Source organism: Mercurialis annua, linkage group LG3 (assembly GCF_937616625.2).
Source record: "Mercurialis annua linkage group LG3, ddMerAnnu1.2, whole genome shotgun sequence".
NCBI lineage: Eukaryota > Viridiplantae > Streptophyta > Magnoliopsida > Malpighiales > Euphorbiaceae > Mercurialis > Mercurialis annua.
The window spans coordinates 6632654-6655040 of record NC_065572.1 but is presented as its reverse complement, the minus strand read 5'-3'; the positions used below and the strand labels follow the sequence as shown (position 1 = coordinate 6655040).

Here is a 22387-nt window from a genome sequence, read left to right as displayed (position 1 = left end):
AATTAAGCATAAAATTAGTTTAAATAGTCCCTCTAATTTTAATTGAACATCAATTACTGTTATAATTTAAACAATGAAATCTTAAATATAAAAATATTAATAACTTCCTTTTTATGTTATAGACTCAATTTCACCATTACATTTTGAACTGCTAAATTTTTGTATTTTATTTTCACTAATTGTAACATAAACTAGTAATACAACAAAAAAAATGAGAAAAATAAGTCATGAAATACCCAAAATATTTCAGCTAATTATTGATAATTAGAAAGTTGATGCAATTTTGTTCACTGAATTCTTATCATAATCTTTAGTTACTACTATAATCATTTAACTGAAAAAAGAAAATGATAAGAATAATCATTACTAGAACTGAAACTTGACACATTACTCAAAATTTTAAAAAAAATTCATCAGATTACAAAATAGGCATATTCAGAGATCTAAGTACATCCTTGAGCTCGAAATCATGCGTCTCTTTGTTGAATCTCTCAACCAACTTGAATCTTGCATCATTTATATAGAAAGACTGAGCAGCCTCTAGGAGCCACTTTGCCTCTTCATCGGAAAGCTTGCTGGCAAAAACTATATCTCCTCTGATAAGTACCAAATCCTTGCTTTCTGCAAACTCGGTGTAGAAGCTCACTGTAAAGTAGGGCGATGCCTGAGTTCCTTTCGCCTTGTAATCTTCTAGACCAGTGAAACTCATGTGTGGCATGTTTACTGCAAAAAAGGAAAGCACGGTAGGTGTTTGAATGAACTTTCTTCGCAACAAAGGCGTAAGTAGAATAGTTAAACTCGTCATAAACAGCACATCACCAACCACATTGTTCGTATCACAGATTTACTATACATGCTTGATTATCATAATTAATATTTACAGGCATACAGAATGAATGCAATTAACTCATGCCATCAACTGAAAATTACTATACCAAATAATATATGCAATCCGCAAAGCTAATATTCAGGCTTCAGCAATTCGATGGCATTGCACTGCACTGCACTTCCAGTTCCTATAGGCCAAACATGAGGATACATGATTGTGCAATGGCATGTCAATGACAACAATTGACATACATTTATTCAACAAGATAAGTAATCGGGGAGCGAATTTTGTTAAGCATAATTACTGAAACTTCACCAAATAGCTAGATTGTAACTATAGCGTGTAGGTGAATCAGTAGTCATAAGAAGTCCAAAAACTAACCTTGAGCAAACATCGTCGTATAACCACTTCCTCTCCACATAGGAATAACAAAGTACCGGCTGCAAACGAAACAGTATGAACAGTGAAAATAGCTCGAAAAGACATCCCTGTTAGAAACAAAAATGATGTGCAATAAAATTACCAGTCTGTTGCTCTTTGCACTAGCAGATGATAAAGTTTAGCTTTCATAGATGCACCAATATGACCTCTTCCCAAGTGATACTAACCACATAAAAAGTTCACCCATGAATAAACAATCAAAATTCAATTCATATTATAAAATCTTGCTCAATAAATATACATATACAATTATAATACAAAAGGAAAAAAGATGAATACATTACATCATCCCAAATTGAAGCAAGATCCTCAGGTGACTTGGTTTTGGCCCGTTGAATATCCATAATAGAATCGAGCGGCTTTTGCTGCAAAGGAGCGAACCCACTTGCAAACTTTGAGGTTCTAACAAAACCAAGAGAAGCCCATTTGCCAAAATGAGTTGGAATGTGGTTGGATTCTTGTTTAAGGAGATGTGAATTCAAAGAGTGGGTGGTGAAAACTCGCTGGTTTAATGTGTTAGACGAGAGAATTGAGATTGGTAAGGTTCTTGAGAATCTTGATGAAATGCGCTGCATGGTGTCACGTTAATTCTACAAAAGCTGATGAGGTAAAATGTAGCAAAAACTGAGGAAAATTGGGTGTGATTTGGCTTTACTGATTCTTTCAGGACTTTGATCGAACAGGTAGCGTGCACAGGAGGTGATGAAATGAAGCCAGTTGACAGAGGTATTCTCTAAAATAGCCCATACCATATTTCATGCTTAAAGGCCATAAACTACTCACAGCTATGGGCCTTAGGAGGGACAAAGTGTCCATCTATTCTAATTGGCCCACAAGAATTTTTTTCTTAGTCCGCGGCTTAGTCGTCGTCGCTAAATAGGTATATTGTTGAAAAATCGGTGTCTCATCCATCGCTAAATAATTGGTATGCTGTTGAAAAACGTGTATTTCGTCCGTCTCTAATTTGTTGCAAATCTAAATTAGCAATGGACGAAATTTTACATCGTTAACTGTTTAGCGACGTGGAATTAGCAACAATGATGTCCATTGTTAAACGGTTTTACATCGAAAAAATCTGTCGCTAAATGACAGTTTTGTAGTACTGTAATTTATGATGATATTTTTTTTTTAATTTTGGTTTTCACAGGAAGATGAAAATTATGCCTAGATAATGGAAGGTTGATGATATTAGACACTTCAAAACACATTATGTCTTGTATTTATTGAGGATCTTCCTTCTATTTTTGAATTTGAGCAAAATTAATCTTTATTTATAAAAAAATTAAAAATTTGGAGATGTTAGAGTTATATTTGAATTTCGAAATTGTTTAGAACTAGTCGGAGACATTCTTAGGTAGTCCGAATTTACTACGTTATTCGTGAAGTAAGCTTATCACATTATAACATGTTTTTAAAATAGTGTCACTGTCATAATATTACAATTCAGATGTGTGAAAAAATAACAAATACAATTACGATAATGCCACTATTTTAATGACGTGTCATAATGTGATAGGCAAGTACACGGATTACGCGGGAGACCCGGACTGTATAAAAAATTTCGACTTTTTGAGATGTATGCTAAACACGAAGGTCACATTTATACCTTTTGCTTTATATTTTAATAAAAAAATGAAAAGGTACTTGTCTTTTAATTTAAAATTAATATTTAATATACATTATATTAGATATTAATTTTACACCTTTTGGAATATAAAAAGTGAAACAAACAGTATATTAGTATTAAGTTTAAGAAAATAATTTCAAATAAAGCAAGAGAGAAAATGTAGAGTTTGAAAAATAGGGTGTCCTTTCCCCCTATATATATGGGATTACTACCTCCTAATTAAACGCAAAAAAGTAGTGTCAGCTGACTGCCTATAAAAGCAAACCCTCGTCAAACATATTTCCAATCGACCTCCGACGATGGTACTCGCACGGCCAACTCGCGTTAAGAACAAAACACCTGCTCCAGTCCAAATCACCGCCGAGCAAATTCTCCGGGAAGCACGTGAGCGTCAAGAACCTAAATTCCGACCGCCGAACCAGAAAATCACCGACGCAACAGAACTCGCAGATCATCGTCTCCGCACAAGAAAACATTACGAAGACCAAATTCGGCGCGCGCGAGAGAATATTAACGTATGGATAAAATACGCTCAGTACGAAGAGTCGCAAAACGACTTCAAACGTGTTAGGTCAGTATGGGAACGTGCATTACAAGTTACCTATACTAATCATACATTATGGTTAAAATATGCAGAATTTGAAATGAAAAATAAAAATATTAACCATGCGAGAAACGTGTGGGATAGAGCAGTTGTTTTACTACCTAGAGTTGATCAGTTATGGTATAAGTATATTCATATGGAGAAAATGCTTAATAATATAGCTGGTGCACGACAAATTTTTGAAAGATGGACGGAGTGGATGTCTGATGCACAAAGTTGGATGTCCTACATTAATTTCGAGAAGGATCATAATGAAATTGAACGCGCCAGCGCGATTTTTGAGAGGTTTGTGTTGCGTGATGGACAAGTTAGTGCTTGGCTTCGATACGCGAAGTTTGAGATGAGGAATGGGGAGATTGAGAGGGCGAGGAATGTGTATGAACGCGCTGTTGAGATGTTCGCTGATGATGAGGGAAGTATGGGAGTTATTCGTTGCATTTGCCGAGTTTGAAGAGAAATGTAAGGAGATAGAGCGAGCTCGTTGTATTTACAAGTATGCTTTGGATCATATCCCGAAAAGGAGAGCAGAGAATTTGTATAGGAAGTTTGTTGCGTTTGAGAAACAATATGGCAATCAGGAAGGCATTGAAAATGCTATTGTGCACGAACGGAGGCTTAAGTATGAAGATGAAGTGAAGAAGAATCCATTGAATTATGATTCTTGGTTTGATTACATTAGGTTAGAAGAGAGTGTTGGGGATAAGGAGAGGATCAGAGAGGTTTATGAGCTTGCTATTGCAAATGTGCCGCCAGCTGAGGAGAAGAGATACTGGCTGAGATACATATATTTGTGGTATGTCTTGATAATGAATTTCAATGTCAACATGGTTGTGCAGTTTATTTTCAAATTAATCATCGGCAAATTTTAGGGGCGGTTTTGCTGACGTGGCAAACCCATCGGGTGTCTAAGTCAGCAAAATTTCACCGAAAAATGTGCCGATAATGAATTTGAAAAGAAACGAAAGGTTGTGCCTGCGATTACACGTTTTAAATGTCCTGTTTTTTCCATAATTCAGTGTAAAGGTCGTGATTTTATATTTAAGTAACCCATTTTTTAATGGTTTTTTAAATTTTTGTGATTTAGGATAAAGTATGTTCTCTATGAAGAACTCGATGCACATGATGTTGAGAGAACGCGTGATGTCTACACGTAAGCATGCTTAACTGATTTGAATGTATTAACTCTGTTGGTATATTGCTTTAAGTTTGAGATTTACACATTTACTCACAAAAAAATAAAGATAAAATGTGGATAGTTTAATTCTAATATAACTTGTTGTTAGTTGATTAACGTTTTTCTAACTCTTCTAGCTGTGAGGGGTTGAAATTTTTGCTTTGTCTAATTTTCAATGCAATTCAATTGGTAGATAGATCTCTTAGAATTTGTAGAGTGTATTTCCTGATAAATTCTTGTGTGAACCAAGTTTGCAACGCAGAATTATGAACCAAATTCACTCATTGTATAGACGTGTAACACGTGACAATATTAAATGTGATAACCAATCATTAAATATCACATTAATTTTAGTAAAAATATGATTAATTAATGTAGTATTTAATGATTGATTATCACATTTATTATTGACACGTGTTATACTATGAATGAATAGTTCATAATCCTGTGTGCCAAACTTGGTTCACACAGTACTTCTTGTATTTTCTTAATTCATTTACTCTGCATATTTGCAGAGCATGTCTGGACCTAATCCCACACAAGAAGTTTTCTTTTGCAAAGATATGGCTTTTAGCTGCTCAGTTTGAAGTACGATAGCTGAATCTTAAGAACGCTCGTAAAATCTTAGGCATTGCCATTGGCAAAGCTCCCAAAGACAAGGTAAAATATAAGTTGTTGTTTTAGTTTTATTCTCATTATCTTGCACCACAGTGTTCTGCTCTAATCATCTTGCACAACATGAAACAGATTTTTAAGAAATATATTGAGTTAGAGCTGCAACTTGGTAACATTGATCGGTGCCGGAAGCTCTATGAGAAATATTTGGAATGGTCACCAGAAAGCTGCTATACTTGGAGCAAATATGCAGAGCTTGAGACATCCTTGGCTGAAACTGAACGGGCGCGAGCAATTTTTGAGCTTGCAATAGCACAACCAGCCTTAGACAGGCCAGAGTTATTGTGGAAGGTAAATATTAAATTTTCATATTTTAAGGCTGCTGCTGCTCAAATATGTGTATGATATTGCTCTATCTCCTCTAATTTAATTGCAAACATGAAAATATATTCTACTATACTTAATGAGACATTGGCTTATTTTTATTATGATAACTTAAAAGCTGTTGTGGAGTTTTTCGATTCTTGATGCTGTGTTATCACTACGTTATCAGATATCCATTTTACGGTGTTATAATATTTCTTGGCATTTGACTACAGGCGTATATTGATTTCGAAATATCGGAAAAAGAATATGATAGAGCACGACAGCTTTACGAGAGGCTGTTGGAACGAACAAAGCATTTAAAAATTTGGATCAGTTATGCTAAATTTGAGGCATCTGCATTGGAAGAGGTTGTTGAGGGTACAGAGTCAGAACAAAACCAGAAGGAGAAGTGCATTCAAAATGCAAGAAGTAAGCATTCACGTTTTATTTTCTTGTAGTTTGTTGTGTTTGTTGTGGGTTTTTGATATTTGAGGCACCCAAATTTCCATTGTTGTGCCTCTTTCGGAAATAATTCCGAAAGAGTGCCTGGTCCCACCTGTTCCGCATTCTAGGAATGCGGAACAGGTGGTGTTCCGCATTCCTAGAATGCGGAACAGGTGGGACCAGGCACTCTTTCGGAATTATTTCCGAAAGAGGAACTGATCCGGAAATTTGGATGCCTTTGAGGCACCCAAATATTAAAAACCCGTTTGTTGTAGCATTTATTTTGTATGCAGAGATTATACCTTTCAAATTTTTTTGATCAGATGTGTTTGAAAAAGCCGTTAACTACTTTCGAACATCCGCACCTGAATTGAAGGAAGAACGGGCTATGTTATTGGAAGAATGGCTGAGTATGGAGAGCGATTTTGGCGAATTAGGCGATGTTAATTTAGTCCAAGCCAAATTGCCTAAAAAACTCAAGAAGAGGAGACCTATTGCTTCAGAAGCTGGATTGGCTGGGTATGTATTTTTGACACAAATTTAATCTGCACATCTTGCAAAACCTGAGATGAAGAAATTATGCTTTCTTTTTCTCACTTTAAGATGAAACTGTGCTTGGTTTTGTTCGATTTGTTATATCTTGGAAACATCCTGATGGTTGATTTTTTATTTTTGTTGGCAGGTTCGAGGAATACATAGACTGCATTTTCCCAGAAGAAACTCAGGCCTCAAATCTAAAGATCTTGGAAGCTGCATACCGCTGGAAGAAGCAAAAGCTTTCTGCCGATGACTAGTGCCGCTTTGCCTTGTAGGAGTATAATCTATTATGATTGTATTTAATTGTTCAAACATGTTTCTTTTAGCATGTATTTGGAAACTTGATTTTTAGTATAATCTATTTAATCTGTTATGCTCGTGTTCCTTCAATTAGAGTTCATTGTTTTTACTTATAATTGATGATTTTCATGCTGCGTGATAGGTTCATTCATGTGCCTGGACTTGTTATTGCTGAATTGATAGGATAATAGCTGATATTTCCCTTTTTACTGCAACAGTAATAGTTATAAGTTTATATGTTGTTCAAAAGCTGGTTCGGACTGATGCATAATCTTATCAGCCGAGAAGGTCCGTTTCTCGAAACAGCTTGTATTTTCATTGGTTTGTAGCTTCAGTAATAGTCTATCAGGTAGGGTTCATTGCTCATTACAGTTCTATTGCTGTTAAAACAATTTGACATGTTTTTTTTGGTACATGATCACTTAACAATTTGACTTTGATTGATATACCTGTTAGTATTTTGTTGGATTCAGGAAGGATCTTTCCGACAAGGTATACCTTATGCGATTTCGATGGTAATACAAACAATGGTTTCTATCAAAATTAATCATATTAATCAAAACTAAAATACTGCTGTAATTTTTTAAACTGAATTATAACAAAAATATATATAAACTGAAATATAAATAAATCGGAATGACAAGCTTAGTTTGTTTGGTAACCAGATTACCAAGTTTCACTAACATTTGTAGTTATTAAGAAAATTTTAAAAAAATTAATTTTGGTGCAAATTGCTAATATATACACATTCATGACTCGGCCATTTTGAATTCCATCACTACAAAAGTAGGAAAATAAATCCTTTAATCCTCTTTTAAAACAATAAAAGTATATACGTTTCACTTGTACAGGAATTAATTTGTTAGTAAAACCTAGAAAAGTTCACAAACTATGAGCTTACGATACATACAATCAGAAAATAATTTAACAAAGCTGAGGTTTTCCTTATACAACACTACCAATGCTAGCTACTGATCTCATGGAATTAGACCTTACAGTTACACCGCCGCGCTCCTTCACTTTAGGATGACTTAAAAATGCCTTTATAACTTGTTAGTATCTCCTTCATTGGAGAAATGAAAGTTCATACCTTCTACTGATACCCCTGTATATTTGAGCAGCTCTGAGAGCTTCTTCAGGTACTACACTACCATCCCAAGCCTCAATCCGTTCGGTAACATTTCCGAAAAGAACAACTTTTTGCAGAAATCTTTCTTCACCTTCTTCCAATTTTGTGCTTCTAATTTGTTCTTTTAACGCCAACATTAGCTGAGAAAAACAGTCAAACTATTTGTCATTAGGCCTATTCAGATATGTGATTTCAACACCTTCAACTGCATGAAACTGTCCAAACCGGCTTTTGTGGAGTAGAGAAGAGTTTGTAACAATGAAACACAGGGAAATCCAACACCAATTATGAGAATTCTTGGCCTTTAGAGTTTCATTGAGATCAGCTGGTATAATTGAACCAGCATCCAAAAGTTCCTTTCCCTATGTTTCACATGATTTCACTATAGCTCCCCAAATCTGTTGCACAGAAATGAAAACGCTGAAACGAGAAAAGCTCATTCGAAAAATGGAAAAATAACAATTTTTATAAGAATATGTTATACATCTAAAGTTTCGGAGTTTCAAAAGCGTTTCTGGAACTGAAACTCGATTATTTTTTCCCATAGGTTGGCAATAAAGTTGCACATAAGTTGATAAATGTGCATCTATATCATCATATTGACATATGAATCAGAGTTTGCTACTTGTTCAGTGATCATCACCACTGATTATGCAGAAACTCTTTAATGACATTTATTATCGACCAAAACTATGAAAATGGCTGTTTTCGTATCAAATTCTTGGGTAAAAATAGATATATTGACCTGCAGTGTATGTTACTTTAAGCCGCACAACTTTAGCTATTTGTTATTAGGAAGAGCTATATATAAAAAATATACAGTGGACTCCTGTTAATCAATCCAATTATAGGGTATGGTGCCCGAAAACTGAAACGTTCAATGGTGCATCAATAACTTTTACAAGATTTGCTTATAGATACAAAATTCTGGAGTTTCAGAAGCGTTTTCGAGAGCACAAACGAAACACCGAAACGTAAGATTTCTTGACAAGTTTGCGTGCAATGTTGTTACAATTTTCAAAGCATAAATAATAGACAGTGGAGGATTCCACATACTGTGCAATAAAAGTGCATTCAAGCATTGTTGATGCCAAAGATGATAAATGCATATAACACGTGCTTGATTGCTGCCATATAAGAGCGACTAAACCAAGTTCTAAAAGAAGCTAAGTAAAAAAGATCAACCGCTTACTTCAACTTAGTAGAAAGACTTCAAGTACCTGAACCGTTTTCGCTTCTTGTATAGCCTTCCTAACTGATCTTGAAAAAGCAAGCTTGGCACAAACCTTGGTGAATGTTCCTTAGAACCAGAACCAAATTTTCCATGATTCCTCCACCAGATAGCTCTGAAGAGTTTGAGGCTTTTTTCTTTCGATAGCGGGGCCCAGCTGTGACAAATGTGGTTGACAAGTAGCAATAGTAATAGCCTATGTAGCACGAAAACAGTTGGAAGATACTGAAACAAGCAACAGTGAGAACAACATTGTTTAAATCGATATGTTACAAATATAAAGTTTAAGAAGCGTTTAACGGAAACAAACATCAAAATTTAGGACTCAAGAAGTTTCCATACAACATAGATAATAGCAAAATGAAAAACAAAGGCTATATATAGTATTGATTTTGAACCAAAAATCCTCATAATTGGGCAAAAAAAGAGAAAGATATTACTTGGGAAGAGAGGTCCCCTCCGGAAGATAGAGACCGTCATATGTAAACTCATCAAATTCTGCTACCATCGCAATCACATAAGCTATACCTTGTCGGAAAGATCTTTTCTGAATCCAAAAGAATACTAACAGGTAAATCAATCAATGTCAATTTGTTAATTAACAGCAATAGAACTGTAATGACCTGATAGACTATTACTAAAGCATACAGCCCAATGAAAATGATCGAGAAAATGGTCGCTGGTACGCTCCCAACAACAATAAGTGGCCACAAAAGGATTGTTAGACCAGCAATTGGGTTACAAGCTGTTTCAAGAAACAGACCTTCTCGGCTGATAAGATCATGCATCAGTCTGAACCAGCCTTTGAACAACATATATGGACTCTTAACTATAACAATTGCAGTAAAAAGGGGAATATCCACTATTATCCCTATCAACCCAGTAATAATAAGTCCAGGCACATGAATGAACCTATCACACAACATGAAAATCATCAATTCTAAGTAAAAACAATGAACACTAATCGAACCAAAACAAATGAACATGAGCATAACATATTAAATAAATTAATACCAAAAATCAAATTTTCAAGTTCATGCTAAAAGGAACATGTGGTTGAACAATTAAATAGATAATACCAAAAATCATTATATAGCAAATTAAGTAGATAATACTAATAAAACAGTTCGTAGCCCTACAAGGCAAAGTGGCACTAATCATCAGCAGAAAGCTTTTGCTTCTTCCAACGGTATGCAGCTTCCAAGATCTTTAGATTTGGGGCCTCAGTTTCTTCTGGGAAAATGTAGTCTATGTATTCCTCAAACCTGCCAACAGAAATAAAAAAAATCAATCATCAGGATAACAAATCGAACAAATCTGAGCACGACTTCATTTTAATGTGAGAAAAAGAAAACTATATTTCATCTCAGATTTTGCAGGACATTGAATATTAAATTAGTGTCAAAATTACATACCCAGCCGGTCCAGCTTCTAAAGCAATAGGTCTCCTCTTCTTGAGTTTTTTAGGCAATTTGTCTTGGACTAATCTAACATCACCTAGTTCACCAAAAACGTTCTCCAAATTTAGTCATTCTTCCAATAGCATAGCTCGTTCTTCCTTCAATTCAGGTGCTGATGTTCGAAAGTAATTAATGGCTCTCTCAAACAACCCTGAGAAAAAAAGTTTGAAAGATAAGATCTCTGCATGACTACATACAAAATAAAATGCTACAACAAAGTACAAGAAAATAAATTATGAATGCTTACTCCTTGCATTTTGAATGCACTTCTTCTTCCGGTCTTCTTCTGACTCTGTAACCTCAACAACCTCATCAAATGCAGATGCCTCAAATTTAGCATAACTGATCCAAACTTTTAAATGCTTTGTTCCGTCCAACAGTCTCTCGCAAAGCTGTCGTGCTCTATCATATTCTTCTTCAGATATTTCGAAATCAATATACGCCTTTAAGTTATCATAATCAAAATAAGCCAATGCCTCATTAAGTATAGTAGAGCATATTTTCATGTTTGCAATTAAATTAAGAGATAGAGAAATAACATACACATTATTGAGCAGCAACAGCCTTAAAATATGAAATTTAATATTTACCTTCCACAACAACTCTGGCATGTCTAAGGCTGGTTGTGCTATTGCAAACTTAAAAATTGCTCGCGCCCGTTCAGTTCCAGCCAAGAATCTCTCAAGCTCTGCATATTTGCTCCAAGCATAGCAACTTTCTGATGACCATTCCAAATATTTCTCATAAAGCTTCCGGCATCGATCAATGTTGCCAAGTAGTTCTAGCTCAATATATTTCTTAATTATCTGTTTCACGTTGTGCAAAATAATTAGAACAAAACAATGTGGTGCAAGATAATGAGAACAAAACAATGTGGTGCAAGATAATGAGAACAAAACAATGTGGTGCAAGATAATTAGAACAAAACAATGGGGTGCAATTAAATTCATCAACTTTAAAAGAGCAACTTATATTTTACCTTGTCTTTGGGAGCTTTGCCAATGGCATTGCCTAAGAGTGGACGAGCACCCTTGAGATTCAGCTGTCGTATTTCAAACTGAGCAGCTAAAAGCCATATCTTTGCAAAAGAAAACTTCTTGTGCGGGATCAGCTTCAGACATTCTCTGAAAATACGCAGAGTAAATGAATTAAGAAAATACACTCTACAAATTCTAAGAGATCCATCTACCAATGAATTGCATTAAAAGTAAATAGATAGACAAAGCAACAATCTCAATCCCTCACAGCTTTAAAAGAGTTAGAAAAAGGGTAAGTCTGAAATATTATGCGAAAAGCCTGCCGCTAATCTACTTTCGATATCCTCACTTCCTAAAGAACCTCAAGATTTCATGGTTCTATTCCCATGTAGAACTATTATAGCTTAATATCCACAAGGATATGACAGCAAATAGCATCTAGACAAATATGACCACCTAATGTCTCCAATTAAAATTATTAATCTCCCCCTTGGCAACTAAAAATTAGAATAATATACAGTTGTGGAACATAAAAAGAGAGAAATTCTGCGCCTTTTACAGTTTTTGAGTAGAACAATTTGACATTCTTTTAATGACCAACAATCTCATTTCTGGTGCATAAAAAACTGTGATTTTTTCTGTGCTCGAAAGACCAAATCAATATAAGAATGTTTGTCTAGCCTCTGAACCCTACATCATTCAATTGACTCACTTCCAATTTGCAATACTTTATGTTGACATCAGCTTAATTAAAACAAATCTTAGAACATTAGACATTTGAATTTAGGTAATTTCTCTTGGGAAGTAACACAGCAAGTGCTCCTGACTTTCAAAGAGCCTAACCAACTAAGAACAAGTTATATTAAAATTAAACTATCCACAACTTATCTTTATTTGTTTGTGAGTAAAAGTGTAAATCTCAAACTTAAAGCAATATACTATATACCAATTAAACAAAGAACAGAATATTGGAAATACATTCAAATCAGTTAAGCATGATTACCTATAGACTTCACGCGTTCTCTTAACATTATTTGCATCGAGTTCTTCATAGAGCGCATAATTTATCCTAAATCACACAAAATTAACAAGCCATTAGACAGTCACACACAAAAAAAATGCACAAGCATGTTGAAATAAAAATTCAATATCAAGACATATACCACAAATAGATGTATCTCAGCCAGTATCTCTTCTCCTCGGCTGGTGGCACATTTGCAATAGCATGCTCATAAACCTCTGTGATCTTCTCTTTATCCCCAACACTCTCTTCTAACCTAATATAATCAAACCAAGAATCACAATTCAATGGATTCCTCCTCACTTCATCTGCATACTTAACCTCCGTTCGCCCACAATAGCATCTTCAATGCTTTCCTTATCGCCACATCATTTCTCAAATGCAACAAAGTTCCCATACATATCCTCCACTCTCCCTTTCGCGATACGATCCAAAGCAAATTTGTAAATACAACGAGCTCGCTCTATCTTCTTACATTTCTCTTCAAACTCCGCAAATGCAACAAATAACTCCCCTGCTTCCTCATCATCAGCGAATTTCTCAGCAGCGCGTTTATACACATTTCTCGCCCTCTCAATCTCCCCATTCCTCATCTCAAACTGGGCATATCGAATCCAAGCACTAATTATTACTAGCGGATGATGCAGCACAAACCTTTGAAAGATCTCTCTGGCGCGTCCGATTTCATTATGATCCTTCTCGAAATTAATGTAGTATACCCAATGTTGTGCATCTGACATCCATTCCGTCCATTTTTCAAAGATTTCCCCTGCAAGTTTGATTTCATTAAGCATTATCTCCATATGAATATACGTATACCATAACTGATCAACTCTAGGTAGTAAAGAAACTACTCTCTTCCACACTTCTCTCGCAGGTTCAATACATTTATTTTTCATTTCAAATTCTGCACATTGTAACCATAATGTATGATTAGTGCGATTAACGTCTAATGCACGTTCCCATACTGACCTCACACGATGCTCCCATACTGACCTCTCACGTTCAAAATCCTTCTGCGACTCTTCAAACTGAGCGTATTTTATCCATACACTGATATTCTCTCTCGCGCGCCGAATTTGGTCTTCGAAATGTTTTCTTGTACGGAGACGATGATCGGTGAGTTCTGTTTCGGCGGTCGGAATGTAGGTTCTTGACGCTAACGTGCTTCCCGGAGAATTTTCTCGGCGGTGATTTGGATTGGAGCTGGTGTTTTGTTCTTAACGCGTGTTGGCCGTGCGAATTTCATTGCCGGAGGTTGATTGTGGTTTGCCAAAGGGGAAGACGAATGGAATTGAATAAAGCGTTTTTTGCCTTTATAGGTTGTCAAACGACACTACTATTTTGCGTTTAATTAGGAGTATTTTCAAACACTACAGTTATAGAGTATACCTTTGTTATAAGGCCATACCACAATTCAAGCTTAAAGGCCCATAAACTTTCCACAGATATGGGCTTTCTAGTAGTCAGACTGTAACTCTATTTTAACTGGCCCACAATATTAAATTCTTATTTTACAATCAATAACTAACAATTAATCAAGAGGATATGATAAAATTTACAAAATGTATTTGTATTTGTTTCATTTTTATGACAATTTAGGTGGCACGGATACTCGGATATAGATACATCGAAACATTATGATTTTTTAAAAAGTTATATCCAAAATAAATTTCGCGTTAAAAATGCCAAATTTTTTATATATTTTCAGTTTTTTTTTCACTTTTCTAGTTAATATTGATAGTTGTGATTTAAAATGGAGTATATATCTTATATAATCATTGCACCACGTCATTTTTACAACAAGATAATGGACATTTATAATAGGAAATTTTTTAATTATTATTTATATTTTTATTATTTAATTTTCCATATAACTAACGTATCATTAGTTTGTGGCACAAATGATATAACGTAACCGTTATTTTGTATAATTATTCTTTAAAATGCAAGAGAAGAAAAGTAATTTTAAGCAAGTTGCCATTTGTCTTATTCAGTGCATGAATCAATGTAGCAGCATGGTTTTCATACAAATTTTTATCTTTTGTTTCGGGTGGCAATAGTAGTAGGGGCCAATGTTGCATCTTCCTATAAACTAGACTACTACCCTGCAGTTTTGACTTTGTTTTTCAACATCAAGTTCAAGACTCAGGATATCTGTGAAGGTTGAGTTCCACTTTGATTTTAAAATTTACAATTCCATTCGAATTCCGACGAGCTTGAATTTAGTAAAATAATTAAGAATTGATGTATACCGATTTTATTATCAGTAAAATAAATAAAAAGATAATTTTAATATAAAATATTATTACAAATATTTATACTATAAAAAAATAAAATTAATTAAATATTTTAATTAGGCTTGCAAGCCGAACATAATATTTAAATTCGACTTGCTAGTTAACTAAAGTTAGGGTGTACATTTAGTCAAACTAAAAAATTCGGGTGTACATTCAGTTCTAACCGAGTCTAAACTAATCAAAAAAATTCTCTTTTTCAAAATCCCATTGAACCAAAATTATGAGAAAGTGTAACTTTTTGAACTGAATCAGTCAACTTTTAGATCCAATTAGGTTGTTTCGATTCGATTTACACAGTGCTTGATCGGAATCTTTTTATCAGTTTAGTTTGGTTCAGTCAATTATTTTTACACACCCTAGCTCCCGTAGCTAAAGAGTACTTGTGTTTGCCAAGTTGTTGCTAAAGGTAATTATAAGCTCAACCTCATAATTTAAGTGATAAATTGTCCCTTCAACTTGCAAGTGGTGATCAATTAGCACATATTTTAACTTTGTAGTCAATTTAGTCATATATTTAAAAAATTTATCAATTTACCCCATTTTATCATAATAAATATTATATGAGGTGACTACCACATGCCAAATAAAGTGTTAAAATTGAATAAATTGATTAAAAATATCAAATTTAAGATTAAATTGACAATAAAATCCGAATTTGTACTAATTGACGATCTCTTGCAAGTTAAGGAGGGAAATTGATGTTTAAATCCAAAATTTCGATTTAAATTAAAAATATCCTTGCATATGCGCACCACTCCAATTTGTAGAGATGAAATGCAGTCCTGCCAAAATTCAGTGCCAACTTTAAAAATCTTGCAGCCCATAGACATGCTAATTGCTAGCCATTTTGCAAATGTCACAAGCAAAAGGTGCCTATATTTACTCCAGAATCGAAGTGGATACCCACTTAGAATTAAATTCTTCTGCCAATTTTACTTTCTCACTTCTCTTTCTCATAAATCATTGTTGGTACCATTTAATAAAGTCTGCCAATTGGAATGAAAGTATGCACCATATGCAGCTTTTACTGCACTCACATTAAAAGGCCTTTTGCACTGCTGAAATGAAAAGTAGCCACTGATTTTTCTAACGCATGGACAATGAGTGGCTCAGATTAATCTGAAGTCAAAAAGGGTTATTCATGATATTGTAGTGAGGTCCCTCTTCTTTGCACATGCTCTGCATTTATAAGATAGAAGTTTCATTTTTGTTGAAGAAGTGGGTCTCAGTCTCACTCTAGTCTTGGTCACTGTTCTGCTGCTATATTCACCTTTCTATTATGTAAAGAAAAAATATTTATTTATACTTTTAAGATTTGACTTCATAATCAAATAAATTTTCTACGTCCGAATATTTTTTATTATACCCTCAATGTCTTAAAATAAACCAGACCTCCAATTTTGATGCATAAATGAGATGTTGGTGGTTGTTATCCAAATCGTGCTTGAGTTTTCATTAGGAATTGACACTAGTAACTAAAACTCTATTTGCTCTCACTTTGATACCGTTTGGATACATGAACTTTAAACGAATTAAATTTATAAATTTTACACCATTCTTGGATTTTATTAATTTTTATTATTTTAATAATTAAAAATATTATGAATATTTATAGATTGTTAAAATTATTCAGTCTTCCAGAATTTCTCATTTAAAATACCATTCGTTAAGTGATAAAGTTGAAGTCCATTATTTTTTTTATGAATGATTGATTCTTTTAAGATTAAATTATTTTAAAATATTCTTCTAAATTTATAAATAGTATATTTAATGCAAACGGTAAAATTTATAAATCCATAATTTAAAAAAAAAATATATTCAAACGGTACCTTAAATATCAACTTATCCTTGAAATTGTATATAACAAACAATTAACATTAAAGTTATTTTATCCTTCACCTTTTTTATCAATTAGCTCTCAAACTATGATCAATTGGTTAATTAGTCCCTTACACTTGCTTTTAAAATTAAACATAAAGTCTAATTGATGACAAATGAAAATGCATTAGTTGATAAAAACAAAAGTTAAACTTTCTGTATTAATTGTTCAATGCATGCAAATTCAGGAAGTAAACTGATACTTAAGTCTATTTCTTATCGTGTATGCATATATACCCACTGATGCGCCTATTGAGTGTTTGGACACTTTTTATGCAAATAGTTAGTTATATTTTCTTGTTGGTCTCTAAATTTGCAAAATGTGAAAAGTTTTGATATTAAACAGAAGGTGAAGTGATTGCCTTAACTAATTCTGTCCCAATTGTAGATGACCAACTGAAAATTTGGTTCTAAATCAAAAATAATTAATGATTCCATGTTCTGGTGAATGAATCAGTAAACTAATCTTCTAAGTTCTATGTAATTTGCTAAATTCCTATCTTCTATTTTCATAATATTATACAATAATCACATTTAAGTCCTTGCCATTAGTAGTCTATAAAAATCGATCCAGACAGGAAAATTAAACCGAATTAGATTTGGTTTGAAAAGTAAAAATATACTCCCTCCGTCCCACTCTAATTGACAAAATAACTAAATTACAATAACCAATACAAACTAATAAATGACATAGAGAGTTACTTGTATACCCTTCTATTGATAATAGAGCTAATTAATGCTATTAGTATATTAGTCAAATTTTCATTAAATATTCACCATTTTTCCATAAAAGACATGACTTTAAATGAGGGTATAGATGGAAAATTAAAGGAAAAAATTATAGTTATGTTAGTTTTGTCAATTAGAATGGGACACTAAAAACTCCATATTTTGTCAATTAGAGTGGGACGGAGGGAGTATCAATCTATTTTTAGTTCACTTCGAACTGAAAAAAAAATAGAATTCAGAAAAATTCTAAAATGTGTATTACTAGCAGTTCAATTTATTTTTAGAAAATAAAAATAAAAATTCAATTCTGTTTAGATACACACTTTTGATAGCCATTGAATCAAAAACATATGCATACTATGATTTAAAATTTAGTCCGGATTGGCTAGTTGAACCGGAAACAGACCAGTAGTCTGAAATCAAAAATCCGGTCCCATTGAACTGGTTTATTTTGATTGAATTATCAGTTCAATAAAAAGTTGAATAAATCGAACCATAACTCATGTCTGAAATTGAATTTTGATGTAAAATTTACTAAACTGGCTGAGCTGGTTTAACCGGTTAATTCATAACTCATTCTAAAATGATTTTTTATGTATAATGGACTCAAACGGCTAAATCAACCGTTAAATGGATCAAACCGGTTAAACTAAGAAATAATAGTCTTTCAGGTTCAGCCATCAGTTCGGTTTTTAAAATTGTAAAATTAAAGGAAATTATTTTAATAAATATCCAAAACAATTATTTTTTTTTTTTTTGAGAAATATCCAAAACCTCATTTCATGAGGCATTGGGCATTCACGGGTGTTGATTCTCTTTGTTTTTTCTTTTCCTACATGGCAATCCAATCCAACCCACAAATAAAACTTCCACTTCTGCTCCTTCCTTTTCACTTTTTCGTAACTCTTTCTTTCTCTCTACGTCCTAAACTTTACACACAACCAACCAAATCATGTCTGCCTATTCTTCTGCTTCTTACTCTTCTTCACCAGCACTAATTTTCACTTGTTCATTCATTTTCCTACTAACTATAAACTCCTCGATCTCATTAGCTAAACCCACCACCACAACTCGCCGGCCACCCCGCCAACTCTCCGTTAATTACTATGCAAAAACATGCCCTCAACTCGAGCAACTCGTCAACTCTGTTACTTCTCAGCAATTCAAAGAAACGCCCGTTTCAGGACCGGCCACCATTCGTCTGTTCTTCCACGACTGCTTTGTAGAAGTAATTAACAACAATCTCAAATTGTTTATTTATTTTCTAGATAGCACTGGCACGAATATAGCGAAACAGTGTTGTTTTAAAGTTTTTTTTTATGTTAAAAGTGAATTTGCATGTCCGAAACGTCAAGTATCCGACACATTTTAAGTGTCCGTGTTACCTAGCTTATTTCCATTTGCATGCATCTGCTGCATTTTAATTATTATGGTTTTGATTTAATTGTTGAAGCTAGGGATGTGATGCTTCAATTCTGATATCGAAAAAACCAGGGACTAAGGAATTGGCAGAAAAAGATGCAGAAGATAATAAGGATTTGAGAGCTGAGGGATTTGAAGGTATTAAAAAGGCTAAGGCATTGGTGGAGAGCAAGTGCCCTGGTGTTGTTTCTTGCTCAGATATTCTTGCAATTGCAGCCAGAGATTATACCCACCTGGTATTTTCCTACTTTGTCTTTTTCCTTATCTTTTGCCATTATTTTGCAATTATATCCTTTATCATTGCAACACAATTTGTTAATAGTCCAATAATAATGCAACAGATTATAAGGATTAACATGGTCACTCAATTATCCGACGTTAAATAACTCACTTGACACTGTTTTGATCAATTAAGAATAATATTTTCTATAGTTAGTCAATTAATAACAAAATGTTTTTAAATGAACAAGTTGAGGGACTAGAATAGTCCATTTTTATCGTTAATTTACTTATGTATAGTAAGTATTATTCTTAATTGACATTAGTTAATCAAAATAGCTGATAATGATTTATTTGATTATAAATTATAAATGGAAGTACCAAATTGATATTTTATTTAAAAGTAATCCAGGACAGTTTAAACTCTATGTTATTGTCTGTTGGGGTGAATATTTTGTGCTGCGAATAATGCTTCCAAATTAGAAAGCTTATAGGAAGATTGGGTTTTTGTCATTTTTGACAAAAATATAAACTCAACTAACATAATTCTTAAAGGACAACAAATGATAAAAATCATTATTCCATGTGCCTTATTTTGTCTTTATAGTTGTAGTATTGAGAATTTGTTTGTACAGCTAGGCCAGTTTGCTGGTTTTTTTTTTTTTTTTTTTTTAACAGAGATAGAACTACACTATTACAAACAAACTATAGATATACTACTATTTACAAATTTAAACGCCATTCACGTCATCCACATCGTTTATGTTGAATACATCGCTATTCCGAGCTCGCCAAACATGGCGGACGATGCCGCAGCCGCTTGCTTCTGACGCTTCGTACCTTCCTCCAAATATTTTCAATATCTTAATCTTCTTTTGTCCATGAGGGGATTCGAACCCACGCCCTCTTGGACTTGATGCCTCACTCTGAGCCAACTGAGCTAGAGGTCATTGGCTTAGTTTGCTGGTAATTTGTCTTTAGTTTAGCTCAAATTCACCAAGAAAGTCAAGGCTCAAAAAGAATGTTAATGTTTACTTGTTTAGTGTTTCCCTAGCATTATGATAGACATTGAATACTTAATGAGAAAAGGATCATTTGGATCCATTAATTTATATGACATTTTCAATTAGATTTAATTTTATCTTTAAGATCTAATAGACCCATAAATTTATAATTCCTTATCAAATAGATTCCATAAAGTTTCATTCGCCCGTCCAACTCGGCAAAAATGATCACGAGAGTTTAAGTTCGTAGTTTTGAATACAAATCCTCTTAACTTGTCCATTTTGGATCAGTTTACACTTTTGATAATTGAAATTGACGTCAAATTAAGGTGTAAATTGGTCCAAAATTGAAAAGTTGTGAGTTTTTTTTTTGTCTAATACTACGAAATTGCACTCTTGTATTTTGTGCCTAAGGAGGGTTGAATGAACTTTTATTACAAATAGATCCAACTTTTTTTTATTATAGCACCTTCACTTATAATTGGGTCTACTTGATTTTAATTTATCAAATTGGATCTATTTAATTTTACAACATATATAAGTTTGTGGATCAGAACAACCATTATCTCACTGATGAGCTCTATTAGTTTTAGTCTTGCACTAATTTAATGTGTGACATTACATGAAATAGGCAGGAGGACCTTATTACCAAGTAAAAAAAGGAAGATGGGATGGAAAAATATCAATGGCATCAAGAGTACCATTCAATCTCCCTAGAGCAAATTCAACCGTTGATCAGCTTCTAAAACTCTTCAAATCCAAAGGATTAACACTTGAAGATTTGGTAGTACTTTCAGGTGCACATACAATAGGATTTGCCCACTGTAGCCAATTTCTTACCCGGCTCTATAATTTTCATGGCACAAAGAAACCCGACCCGGACATTGACCCGAGGCTACTAAAGGCATTAAAAATGTCATGCCCGCCATTTGGTGGAAATTTGGATATTGTGGCACCATTTGATGTGACTACTCCATTTTTGTTTGACCATGCTTATTATGGCAACTTAGAGGCTAAATTGGGCTTATTGGCTACGGACCAGGCCCTGTTTTTGGACCCGAGAACCAAGCCTTTGGTTCAGCAATTGAGTAAAGATAAGCAGAAATTTTATCAAGCATTTGCACAAGCAATGGATAAAATGGGTTCAATTGGTGTTAAAAGAGGAAGAAGGCATGGGGAGAAGAGGAAAGATTGTAGCTTACATGCTTCATAAATCATGATTTTTCAACTTCACTTTTTTTTTTCTTTTCTTAATTGTATTTTTGTTTTCCTTTTAGGTTTGTGTTGAAGTTTATTCTTTTGGATTTGTGATCGAGTGTTTTTGTGAATGAGAGATATGTTAGAGTTATTCTTCTTTTTTATGAATAACTTAATAAAATTAAAATTCTCACTATATGTTACATTTTAGGATTTATGGTCAAAATTTTATTGATTGGTGCTATACTTTTATTGATTACATGTAAAATCTCTTTTTAATGATGAATAAATCTTCAATTTTTTTAAATATTATATTAGTGATTCAACGAGTAATATTTAATCAATGTGAATACCAATTAAACAAAAATAATACACTCATAGACCACATTCCAAGTTGTTCAAAAAAAAAATTATAAAACATGTGCGTAAGGGTGAGAAGAAAAACCGGCCAGCCGAATTAACCGACTGAATCAATAACGTTCAGTCTGTTCGGTAAACTTTAATTTCAATCTATTCAGTTTCTAATATAAATTTTTTGAGGTTTCCGGTTTAAATTTTAGATTATCTAAATTAACCGAACCGACCGAATTATTTTTTTAATCTTATTCGGTTTTGAATTATTTTTTCTATCTTATTCGGTATGTTCGGTTTTCGATAAAAATTTCTTATTCGGTCGGTTTGATTTTTATTATGGTCGAATGATACATTTGGTTAAGGGATTATCGGTTTCGACCGAACCGGTTGAATGTTCACTCTACATGTGGGTGCAGTTTGAATTAAAAGTTTTTGAAATTAATAAAAAATTCATAGAATACAAAATTTATTGTTTTAATCACTAATGGAGTGCTAATTTTTATGCTAAATTTAGCATAAAAAATGGTAA

The 22387-nt window shown here is 33.6% G+C and overlaps 2 protein-coding genes and 3 pseudogenes across 4 annotated transcripts; 2 read left to right on the top strand and 3 right to left on the bottom strand.

Annotated features, from left to right (window-relative positions):
- Window positions 1–363: 363 nt before the first annotated feature.
- Window positions 364–2053, bottom strand: LOC126671505 (uncharacterized). Of its 2 annotated transcripts, none has more exons than XM_050365274.2 (4): window positions 1555–2048; window positions 1353–1432; window positions 1211–1269; window positions 364–723 (listed from the first exon to the last, which is right to left on the bottom strand). In XM_050365274.2, the coding sequence occupies exons 1-4, from the start codon at window positions 1843–1845 to the stop codon at window positions 419–421; spliced, it is 735 nt and encodes a 244-aa protein (XP_050221231.1). In that variant the 5' UTR covers window positions 1846–2048; the 3' UTR covers window positions 364–418. The 2 variants fall into 2 exon arrangements, with proteins under 2 accessions (XP_050221231.1, XP_050221232.1); XM_050365275.2 differs by lacking the exon at window positions 364–723 and adding an exon at window positions 736–1016 and having other exon boundaries at window positions 1555–2053.
- Window positions 2054–3134: 1081 nt separating this feature from the next.
- On the top strand, window positions 3135–7005 carry LOC126671806 (uncharacterized; annotated as a pseudogene).
- A 719-nt stretch (window positions 7006–7724) lies between these two features.
- Window positions 7725–9982, bottom strand: LOC126674418 (uncharacterized membrane protein At3g27390-like; annotated as a pseudogene).
- A 104-nt stretch (window positions 9983–10086) lies between these two features.
- On the bottom strand, window positions 10087–14089 carry LOC126674417 (uncharacterized; annotated as a pseudogene).
- Window positions 14090–18490: 4401 nt separating this feature from the next.
- LOC126674242 (peroxidase 19) lies at window positions 18491–21700 on the top strand. Of its 2 annotated transcripts, none has more exons than XM_050368658.1 (3): window positions 18491–18890; window positions 19120–19320; window positions 20939–21700. In XM_050368658.1, exons 1-3 carry the CDS (start codon window positions 18615–18617, stop codon window positions 21518–21520), a joined length of 1059 nt encoding a protein of 352 aa, XP_050224615.1. In that variant the 5' UTR covers window positions 18491–18614; the 3' UTR covers window positions 21521–21700. The 2 variants fall into 2 exon arrangements, with proteins under 2 accessions (XP_050224615.1, XP_050224616.1); XM_050368659.2 differs by having other exon boundaries at window positions 18682–18890; window positions 19157–19320.
- Window positions 21701–22387: the final 687 nt, after the last annotated feature.

Excerpts from the sequence above, each read along its gene's own strand:
- LOC126671505 (XM_050365274.2), bottom strand. The coding sequence starts at position 1,845 with ATGCAGCGCATTTCATCAAGATTCTCAAGAACCTTACCAATCTCAATT. Across the intron at positions 1,433-1,554 it reads TTGCTTCAATTTGGGATGAT|TATCACTTGGGAAGAGGTCA; the intron begins GTAATGTATTCA and ends TTATGTGGTTAG. Across the intron at positions 1,270-1,352 it reads GTGCAAAGAGCAACAGACTG|CCGGTACTTTGTTATTCCTA; the intron begins GTAATTTTATTG and ends TTTCGTTTGCAG.
- LOC126674242 (XM_050368658.1), top strand. The coding sequence starts at position 18,615 with ATGTCTGCCTATTCTTCTGCTTCTTACTCTTCTTCACCAGCACTAATT. Across the intron at positions 18,891-19,119 it reads TCCACGACTGCTTTGTAGAA|GGATGTGATGCTTCAATTCT; the intron begins GTAATTAACAAC and ends TGTTGAAGCTAG. Across the intron at positions 19,321-20,938 it reads CCAGAGATTATACCCACCTG|GCAGGAGGACCTTATTACCA; the intron begins GTATTTTCCTAC and ends TACATGAAATAG.